This window comes from Ceratosolen solmsi, unplaced genomic scaffold (assembly GCF_000503995.2).
Source record: "Ceratosolen solmsi marchali unplaced genomic scaffold, CerSol_1.0 scaffold7, whole genome shotgun sequence".
Taxonomy (NCBI): Eukaryota; Metazoa; Arthropoda; class Insecta; order Hymenoptera; family Agaonidae; genus Ceratosolen; species Ceratosolen solmsi.
Genome location: NW_011948413.1, coordinates 13,261,006 through 13,272,710, shown reverse-complemented (window position 1 = coordinate 13,272,710; position 11,705 = coordinate 13,261,006). Strand labels below are relative to the sequence as shown.

The following is an 11,705-nucleotide window of genomic DNA, read 5'->3' as shown; positions in this document are numbered from 1 at the left end:
ATTCTTTTTCTCCTCCTCATACATTTGGTAGTTTATACTGCTGCACAGTGAGAATTTCTCTCATCAACGAGGGATTTTTGACTGGAATGTGGCTTAATCTATTTCGACAATTTGCGAAAAGTTCGAGATTTCAGGCAGGCTCGAGCTCGCCTAATGAGCGAGACTGAAAAAGCCATTTTAAGGGCTTTTCTGAGCACGTTAAGTCGCTAAATTAGTGGACCGCTCAATGGGCTGCTGTCTAAAAAATAAATTCGGCAATTTACTACACGAATAAGAATATAAATCGCATTATCTGCAGAATATATATCGCGGCTCTTTAGCCGTTAAAGCAACGAAAACTAATAAATTCATTACGTAAAAATTGTTAATAGCCACTTAGTATATATACGTTCGGTATCTTATTCTTTGAATTTGAATCATTTGAATTATCGATTGAAAAGTTTTTCTACTAATAGGCTATCACTGTCTCTTATGAAATCAATTTTTTTTTATCTTTTTTTTTTTAAAATAACAATTCGATTAATTTTGAAAATATTCATCCACTCAATTTATTGAATTATTCTGTTATTAATGCACATTAAATGAAATAAAAGCTTACGACATATGTCAAATAAGGTTGGACTGACGGGTTGTCAGTATAATAGACACGACAATAAACTAAACAAAGTTTAAAATAAAATTTACAATGTAACAATCGATAATGTAAATGTAAGAAGATCGATCGTCGCGATAGTGCACATGTAATGCAATTTTACAGACATTAGTAGGAGACAGACAAAGATTCATTAGCGACTCGTTCCACCCTTGTCCAATCGTTAAAATAGCATCTTATCGTCCTCGAGGGCACGTTTATTCATTTGCATTTCGTGTGCATCGACTCGATCAATTATTTTTCACTATAATCAACAAAAGATATAATATTTTTGCGTACTTTTCAAGAGGCGATTCGCCCATCTCTTTATACAACATAATCAGTGTTTTCGTGCAAACGTAAATTTCAAATTAGGCAATTGTTCGGTATGAAAAGATTTTATTTCAAAAGCTTACATACATGCGAATAAGTTTAACTTGTTAAGCTGTGTTATTCATTCACGTACCTTTTGCCTGCATATTGTTTCTACTTTCTACTATCTCTCTCTCTCTCTCTCTCTCTCTCTCTCTCTCTCTCTCTCCTACATTTACATCTAGACTCTAGTTTTGTACTTTTTGCGAGTACCGTGAATCGTTATTTGCACTTTTGAGTGTGTAGCCGGCGTTCTGGATCTTCATACTCCAGTGTGTCTCCGTACCTGGATTTCCAAATTGGTCTTTAACGAGAGTCGCCTCTTCATTCCATAATCCTTGAGCGTGGAAAGTAAACATTTATAATCATTATGAATGCTTCATTAATAATCTCCACTATTAAAGACTCTATAATTCAATTTATATTTCCAACAAACAAACAAAGTGTTGCTTATAACAAAATTCGTACTTCACAATTATCTCCTTCGATTGTCGATTTCAATACCATTTACCTATAAAGTATTTATTAGCCTTAAAACCTAATCGGTAACAATGGAAATATAAACTTTTTTTCATCGATGCTTATTTGACATAATCCACGGTAATGCATAAAAAATTTATTTTCACGAGTAAAAAACTACCTCCTAGACATATATTGCAATCAATTTTCAAAAAATTTGAAATATTTAATAATAATGCCTGTCTCGTTTAAAATTATGTGTATAGTTTTTCGTATCATTTGTAAATAACGACTATATCCGATATTTCTTCTATCGCATTAAATGAAAAAGTTATGAAATAAAAATGATGCGCAACTTATAATATATAAATAAGCGTCTCATCCAGCTTATGCACGCTAAACTTTATGGATATGCGTTACAAATATAATAAAATTGTTATGGAGAAAATTTTTATACGTTGTCTTAAAAAATTCTGATCAAATTTTACTTAATTTTGGGAATAATGAGTGGATAGGAAAGCTGAGCAAACTTTAGTGAAATAATTTTTCAGCTAAAATTTCATTGGCATAAAGTATCAATTGTTTAAGTGTAACTGGAGTTTTTTTTTAATTTATAAGTAAAATTTTTTCTACCAAAGCCTCACTCAACGTCTTAAGCAAATCTTATTGAATTTTTCAGTAGTAATTTATACTTTGCTTTCTCCTCCGTGCATATATACATTTCGGTGAAATTGGGCAAAGCTAAATGAAATAAAAACACCAAACTATCTTCTTGGATACTTGAAATTTAAAAATAACTTTGTCTTCCAAGATACAAGTAATTCATTTTATCATTATATTTCAGCATCCAACTCTTAAGATACGGTCATAAATGTCTATGGATATAAAGAAATACTAGACATGAATATTTTAGAAGAAGATATTTGCATATTGTGGGCAAATAGCGAGAATTAGAGAGAACGGAGAAAGTAAATGATCCAACGACACTAAGTAATTAAAACCACTTTTAAAATGTCACAGTTTTTCAATTACGTCTTTTTAGTTTTTAGCTTGCCAGATGCATTCAAATGTCTTTCTTTCTATTTATGATGGAATTTACTTTTTCGATGAAAATAGCCTTCTTATAGTGTTATTTTTAATTTTTTTATTCCAGGTTTTTTTTTTTTTTTTTTTTTTTTTTTTTTTTTTTTTTTGCTGGAGGTACAAATAAATTCAATGTCACGGATTTCTTGATAATCTAATCTATTTATACATTTTCTGCCTTATGTTTAAGATATCTAAAATGTATATTTGGAAAGGAAAACTTTAATTTTAAAATAGAAATTTCATCATTTATATTTGACTATTCGACATTATATTTACATTACATTCTATTAATTCATTAATAATTACAGAGGTATAAATAATTTTAATATTAATATTTCTCAAGTATCAATTATTACATCAAGATAGATGCAGAACGTAGATGCAATTGGTCTTTTTTTATCAACTTGGCCTACTAAATAAGAAACAATATCTGCTAGAAACTAGAAACTAATATTGACAAAAAAAATATATTGACAAATCTCTTTGTAGTAAAGAATAATAATTCAAATGAATGTAGATACTGAATTATTCACGTTTAAAGTCACAATGTAATAATAAGACACGGCATAAAGAAAATTTAACGACAATTGTTAACTTCCTACATTTTACAATTATAATATGAACTTTATTATCTGAATTTCTTATAAAAATAATTTATAAAGTAAATTGATATTTTTATAGTTATTTAGTTTCCAGATATAGAATATTTATTATTCCAAGCTTTTCGAGAAAAGTATCTAGCGAGTATTCGCTTATTAAAGCGATTGTATAAACTATGGAATAATTAACAAACAAAAAATTTTGCACATCATCGAAGAAAAGTATTTGCCACTCTCAGGCTCATTGCAATAAAATTTATCAATCAACACCAACACTTGATTATTCGTTCGAAACGTAATCAATTTAAAATCCTGCTTGTTTCATAATTTTAACGCGTCAATCGATATAGTCAAGCAATATAGTAAAGTAACAATGAAATGTCCATTAACGCGGATAACGTGACAATTGATAATTAATAGAGAAAGAGAACTTGCATCAGCCGGTAAGATTTAATTAAAGTACGACAATAAAAGACGCCCCCGTATGAAACGAGTAAGGATTATCAGCGACAATCGAGAAGCGCACTAATAATGACTTGCTCGCTCTTTCTTTTTAAAAGCCCCTGCATACACGAACGCCGTGCCTCTTCATAATTCCGGAAAACTTAAGTGTGGCCCCTTGTTTCAGGAGAGTATCCCGCGGCAATGCAGCACGGCGGTCAGGCCCATCAACCTAGACTCTACTCTCTGCTGCTCTGTCTCTGTTTGCTGCTTTATTAAGGAGGAACGTGATGAGCAAGGGGAAAGATACAAATGCAGGCGTACACTTAAGAAGGGAAGAAAAGAATAGAAAGAAGGCAAAGTACGAGACGACGAAGGCGCGTCGCGGGACGACGAGCATACGTCCGCTTTCCGTTTCTCTTGATTTTCCCACTTTGTGCGCGTGTGTGTCACGCGCACACATACTCTCTCTCTCTCTCTCTCTCTCTCTCTCTCTCTATCTATCTATCTATCTATCTCTATCTATCTATCTCTCTCTCTCTCTCTTACTCTCTCCCACTCCCTATCTATCTATCTATCTCTCTATCTCTCCTCTATCTCTGTCTATCTATTTATCTATCTCTCTATCTATTTTTCGCTAATATTTTATGTATCTCTATCTCCACATACTGACCTGTCTTACTCCAGCTGCCTCTCGTCTTCTCGCTCGAGAGAAAAAAGTAACAGCGGCTTATTATTTCTAGTACTTAACATAGGAAGAGAGAAAGGGAGAGAGAGAAAGGGAGAGAGAGAGAGAGAGAGAGTGAGTGAGTGAGTGAGTGAGTGAATGAGAGAGAGAGAGAGAATGAGACAGATAAATATAATAGAGCAAAAAGAAGATTGAATGAAATAAAAGAGCGGTATAATGATGATTATAACGACGCAAAATCAATGAAGCGATAAACGATCATGAAGGTGATGATGAAACGACGTTCTTGGCGTTCAAAGGAATATAGATGTGTTCGTCTTCATTGTATATGACTATATCTGATGAGGTAAAGAGAAAAAGTTTTACGATTCATAATTGCGCATTGATTACCACCGTGACTTTTGCAAATACTGTCTGACACGAATAATTTTCTTAATATAGTCTTTCCAAAAATATTATACTATTGAAAATACCATGTGAATTACAGATAATTTATAAATTAATATTTGTATAAAATATGCACATAAACACATGCATCTGTACATAAATGTGCATGCACATCATGTATATTTAATCTGTGAATTCATATACGCATTAATGTAATTATTATGATAAATTCCACACAAATTCTGTCTATAAAATATACATGGGATAAATTTAAAATTTAAGCAAAATAGTCTATAGACTATGTATTTTCAAAAGACATTACTTTTATTGATTTTTTTTAAAGATGGTCTTGACAAATTTATTTAAAAAAAAAAACAATAATAATGATAATTAGATTAACATATAGTAACAAAAATTTGTTATCTCAATTTATTATTAATAAAATTATACACGCGCGTACGCGCGCACCCACCCACACACACCCACACACACCCACACACACCCACCCACACACCCACACACCCACCCACACACCCACCCACACACACACACACACACATACACGCACACATAGCAGCGCGCGCGTATTAATATATTTGTTCGAACGGTAGTTCAAAGTAAATATTTCAAAATATAAAAATTACAATTTTTTATTTATTTCAGACGTATTAGCTTGGAAGTATCTTATCATTATAAATTCGATATAAATGTTCACATTACCTTATCTAGCGATATATTTTTTATAAAAATTCATATTACTTATTTATTAACTTCCTCTACATATTTGTATAAATAAGTTGAGTAAAATTAAGTGAAAGATTAAAAAAAAAAAGTTTTATACTGTATACAATTGTTTTAAAAAATTTCCTCGGTAATTGAAAACTTAGTGAAAGATCGTTTCCTATTTTTTGTTTCCCAATGTACTGCATTTATCAATAATCAGTCATGAATTAACAAATAAGTGTTCACAATTTTGAACAATTTAATAATTATATATGAGAATGATCATATGCAACTACTAGTTTTGATGAAAAATATGTGAACATTTGTTGCATTGATGAAATTTTCTTAGATATAAATTTTTATTTTTCATATTACATAGCAGAATTTTAATTTATAATATTATGCAATATATAATCAATTTTATACAAAAAAATGAAATACAATTTTCTTTATTTATTTATAATAAGTTTTTGGGAAGAATTACGTATAAATTTATAAATGGCATAATGACGGTTTTCATAGTTGGTAAAAATAAATAAAGAATTACTAATAATTTTTTTTTAATAATATTGAATTATCATTAGGATCTGAAAATGCTCATTACTACGTTTAACAATTGATTTCCAATCAGTTATAATAAGGGATACGAAAATTGAAATTGCTGCGAAAGATGGAAGAAAAAAGAAAAAGAAAAGATGAAAAACTATTAAGTCCGAATTCTGGAAAAAATTAAATATACATGTAAGGGAGCGTTATAATTCTAAATTATAATATTAATTTCTTTCGTTATAACGTACTGTACGTGATTATGAAAATATATGAATTTAAAAAATATTTAATTTACATTAAAAATAATTAATATGCTACATTATTATGCAATAAATTTAATATTTTCATAATACACATTTTATCATTTATTGTATAAAATTTATATTTAAGACGTATAATAATATTGAACATCCACTTGATAATCCATTGATTTACGTCTTTATTATACAAAATACTCGTTATTCATATTCAGCGCTTATTAGATTAATTTGTTATAAACGTTATTTGTCATGATTAAAAAATTTTTTAATAAAACTATTAATTTATCATTGTTCTCCTAAATTATTCAAACTCAATGTAATGTATTAAAAACGATTTAGAAAAAAAAAGTAAAGCATGGAAAATAGAAAATTATACAGTGAATATTTTCTTACAGTATAAAACACAGATGTACATGTTATATATTTAAATATCAATTTAGCTAAAAGTAAGGGAAATTTAGATAATACTAAAGGTTTTTTCTATACATAGAGAATTCGACTTTTACTATTATAAGCAAAATTGAAAGGAAAATGATTCTTGTGCTATAATAACAAATAACAAATAACAAATAATAAATAATAAATAATAAATGATAAATGATAACTGATAAATGATAAATGATAAATGATAAATGATAAATGATAAATGATAAATAAAAAAATAATAAATAATAATAACAATAATAATTCATTGTGCTTCGTGATTTTAAAACTCGTGCAATTGTCACGCGTATTATTTACGTTAATTATTATAATAATTTTGATAATATTTATAATAATTAAAATTACGTCTTACTATTAGATTATTTGCCATTGATGTTTGCCATTGAAATTTGGTGCTATTAAGGCAAAAATATGACATAATTGGGACAAGTTTCGGTTAGAGAACGGTGCGCTACACTAAGATTATCGTAAGCTTTGTTAATCACACAAACAGCATAAACCCTATGATTTGAATATTTTCATAATGATTTTAATTTATAAAAAGCTCACTTGCTGCATGCGTAACGTAACGCGTAAATTACCTATGTTTGATAAAGATTTAAATTTGTATATTATTTATCGTCGTGGAAATGTAAGATTGTAAATAATAATTGAATCGCGTGAAAATTCACGTTAGAATTAAGCGTCGTAATAATGTTATTATCGAGTAGTCCGTATCGATAGATCTGCAATATATAATTCATTCGTCATTCCGGAGCCGCGATTGAGGAAAAATTGTAGAATTAAAAGACGACGTTTAAGCAGCACTGGCTATGCTTAAATGACGGAAAATTAGGAAACGTCGAAGGAGGCCAGAAGGCTTTTATCGTGCGATTCAGCCTGGCAATCGGCGCATAATTTCGATTCGTTACTTGGATTACGTCGAAGTGCCGAGCGTAGCACAAACCCCTGATAAATGTACCCCATGATTGCGGAAAATAAGAATGCTTCAAGATGCACGCCGAGTGCTCCTCGACTGCGAGAAAGAGAGAAGAGGTGACAGCGGATGAGCAGTCGTGCGGAACAATCGCCGAGGAGACGACGAACGTCGGATGAATCGTAATCGGCGTTAGTCCTGCCCACGCGGCTAAAAACCACTTTTGTTGAATAAGAATTCCATTTATATCTCATCTTGTTTTAATCTTCATTTCGATCTCTTCCTTTTATAGTGCCGTTCTGGGTAAATGCAATTTTAGATTTACCGAAGAGTGGATGCAGTCGAATGGTGATTAGTAGTGACGTTTTTTCATTTTTATTTTTAGCATTCTACGGCTGCTATTTTGCGGTATTTTCTATTCGTTTGAATGTGTAAAGTGTCGGTCCATGGTCATTTTTATAGGCTTAAACGAAGCTCTCATTTATGAATATTATCGATAAATTTCATTTTAATGGTCTTTCGTTACTTAACGATTATTCCCTCCGTAATTACATTGTTAGGTAATTAATTGTTATAAATAGAATATGGCAATAGAAGCGGCATGGGGATGGGGATGGAGGGCGGAAGGGTAGCGGAGGGAATATGCTATCTAGGTATTAAAGAATTTTATCTCATATTAGGTAATCGTATGAGAGTTCAAGCAATTGCGAAAAATTAAAAAATCATTTTAGGCCCGAATTCGTTTTACGTATTAAAATGAATTTTCTGAGCGCACTCAACCAAATAAAACAATAGCATCGTTTTATGTACAATCCAATGTCCAATGTCGCCAAAATAATTGTAATTGTCGTGATTATCTACGATGAAAACAAGAATCTCTTTGAATTGATTAATAGCAACGATCGCTTTACCCAAACTGTATGAACTCATATTTTTACTCCGCAAAAGTTGGGATTGCAAATTCTAATAAATTCCGTTTGGAAATAGCGCGCTCTAATGAATTCCGGCTCTCGGATTGGACCCAAAAGCGTTTTCGACTGTTAAGCAGGAAATAGCGGTAACGAAGTTATATGCCGGGAACATACAATATTTCATGGTCGGCTATCGATCCAATGAGAAATCGGATTTTCAAAGCTGTAAAATTACACGGCCTCTCTCTTCCTCCCTTGTTCTCCGCACTCCAAATATATATATATATATATATATATATATATATATATATATATATATCTATTGGGATATTTTTACATTTTCACGATATTAGTCTGATATTTATTTTACTCCTTAAAAGGCTATTTAACATGCTATTTTATACTTCTTAGCAACAGATTGTACATTAAATAATTTTTAATCACACGTGCATTAAAAGCTTATGTAATATAATTATTTTATACTTAAATTATCAACGAATTATCCAATAAATGGATCCGCGCACAAGTTATTTTCATAATCTTCTTGATATTTTAACACAAAGTTGGCTTTTTAAACAGTTTTTTCAATTTTAGACATTATTAAAAGAACTGTAGCTTCTATGATTTATTGATGTTTAAAGTAAAAAATTTTATATACGAATAATTAGCATTTTTAATAATTATTAATATCGAAAAATTCGATTCTATCTATAAGGTAAATGTTTATTTAAAATTGAATAATACATATTGTTGCTAAATTCACTAAAATTTCAACATAAAAAGCTATGTCTATTTATACACTTTAATAATTATTTTATTTTCTGTCGTAAAAAAGTCAATATCTCTTACCTCGTCTTGTCATCGTTACAAAATTGTGTGATCATACAATTCAAAAACTCAAGTAATTTCTAAATAAAATAAAGTGTTTCGAACAGCAAATAAACTTTTACTTGCACTTTATAACTTAATTTAATGATAAATTACGTGCATTTAATATAATTTACTGATATTTTATATGATTAATAAATACTTATTCGTTCAATTGAAAATTTTCAGCTTTGATAATATTTCATCGGTATTTTGAAAAAAAAAAAATTTTTTTTTTCATTTAAAATTTATCAACTTTGATAATATTTTACAAGCATTACACTAACGGCAAAACATCATTCTTGTTAACTAATTCGAGATAATTTTATTATAAAGCATTCCCTTTATTATTTTATGATATTATTTTTCTCGAAATAATAGTTACGATAATTTTCCATAATAAAATTCAAAGCCAATGCAATCCGATTACTTGTAAATTAATAATCATTTGTGAAAATCTTTAAAACTTTAAAGAAATTAGAGGCCCTTTTTAATGCCCTAATATAATAATTGACAATATTCAAATTTCATGCAAAATATAAATAAATTTGAATCATTGATAATAATATTTTGTCATTAATGTATTAATGAATGTTTGAGAGAAAGTAGATATTAAAATTCGCATCTTATCGATTTTATTCACCACTGAATTATCAAACTCGGTTCGTCCATACATTAGGTAAATTATTTTCTACGAAACAAAAAGTATTTGCAAGAATTACATAAATAAGTGTGCATAAAGGGCACGATGGAGAAAAAATCTTTAAAAAAGGAAGTCACTAATGGTCGCGGATTGCCGCCGGATCGTTAAGTTTGATCCATTCCGTGCTGAAAGTAGTTAAAAGAAAAATGTCCGTCGTGTACATTTGGTTAACATTTGCACGGCCCCACGGGCGTAGGAAAAAAAATGGAAGCCCATTCGGCTTTCAAACAGAAGCATTTCCTAGTCTAGATAACATGTAAACCTGTTATTAAAAAAAATAAAGAGCTTAGTTAAGCCTCGGGCAGGGAAAATCATTGATCGAACTGTAAAACATAAAGGGAAGAATAGACTTCCCAGTTGAGATTTCATTGTATACTGGCAATTTTTCCTGAGCCATAACATAGAAATTCATAGAAAAATGCATACAAACCCACGAATTCCAGAATATTTTTTCCAGACGCGAGGTACAAATATTCGATTAATCAAATAACAATACTGATATTATCGAGAAAAATATATCGACGATGAAACAAATATTTTTATCAATAGAATTTTCATTACAAATTGTTCCCTTTTAACGTAAATAGAAATTTTCGTTTGTTTGTTCTACGTTAACGTTCCCTTAAGTAAAATTGTTATCATTATTAAGCAATATGCTATTATGTACTTAATAATTGCAAGTGAAATACTAACGAATCAAACAATGTTCGCTCGATAAAACAAGGTGCCAATTTAATTTGCTGCTTCATTAATACATTTTCAATATGTCAAACAAAGTTCTAAGAAAAAAGTCTATCAATTATGTTTCTGTACCAAATATTTTATAATACTTACCACGTGAAATATCAAGTTGATTTTAATCTTCTTTTTTTTTTTTTTAGTGAAATCATATACGACATTGGATTAAAATAATAAAGCCAACCTAATTTTGAATATTTTAATCCGAATGTGTAGATTTTACAAAGAGATAAAGTCTACTTCTTTATAAAAATGAGAGAAAATATTTTTTTGTAACGGAAAAAGTTGAATATTTGCATGGAAAACTATAAAATCCTATCATAAACATAATTCAATTTCAAAGAAATGAAGGAAAAAAAATATATATATATATATAAAACTGCATAATTTTGTCATATAAAATGTCGACTACTATACCACCAAGTATTAGAAGCTATTTTTTATGAAAATAAAACAAATTTGCTAATATTAACTATGAATTTCAGCGAGAAATAAAAATATAAGCTTCTAAATGGAAAATATCATTTAGAATTTTTTTTACTGCGGCAGCAAAAATTTACGCTCACTGCAGAAAAACTTTTCCATTTCGACGTATAGCAAAAGCTTATCCGCTAAATCAGCCAAGTACATCACTTTCTTTCTAGGTCGTAGATCCAAAATCGCTCATTCGAATGAAAATTGGCGAGGTAAATCCATCGATCTCACAAATATGTAAATATGTACTTAAACGAAGTTATATAGGATGTAAGTTGGCGAGAATGTTGAAGCGAAAGAATTCAGTGTAAGATTTTTCGTTAAATTGTTTTCATGTATAGACAATATAATAAAATTTCTGGTACATTGCATATTAACGTTGTTAATAACGGTATAATTCTTTTTTACGCAATCACGAATACATGTTATGCGTATTTTGACCAAGCGAATTACTATT

At 29.6% G+C, this 11,705-nt stretch overlaps 1 protein-coding gene across 4 annotated transcripts in view; it reads left to right on the top strand.

Moving 5' to 3' along the window:
- The window catches only part of LOC105367499 (T-lymphocyte activation antigen CD86), a 423,881-nt gene extending 419,985 nt beyond the window's left edge, over positions 1–3,896 (top strand). For 2 of the 4 annotated variants that reach the window (XM_011506238.1, XM_011506236.1), the window contains exon 6: positions 3,779–3,896. In XM_011506238.1, coding sequence (XP_011504540.1) covers positions 3,779–3,867 — 89 coding nt within the window. In that variant the 3' untranslated portion in view covers positions 3,868–3,896. Of the gene's footprint in view, positions 1–3,775 lie in introns of all 4 variants that reach the window. The other 2 variants (XM_011506237.1, XM_011506235.1) reach the window with 1 other exon arrangement.
- Positions 3,897–11,705: the final 7,809 nt, after the last annotated feature.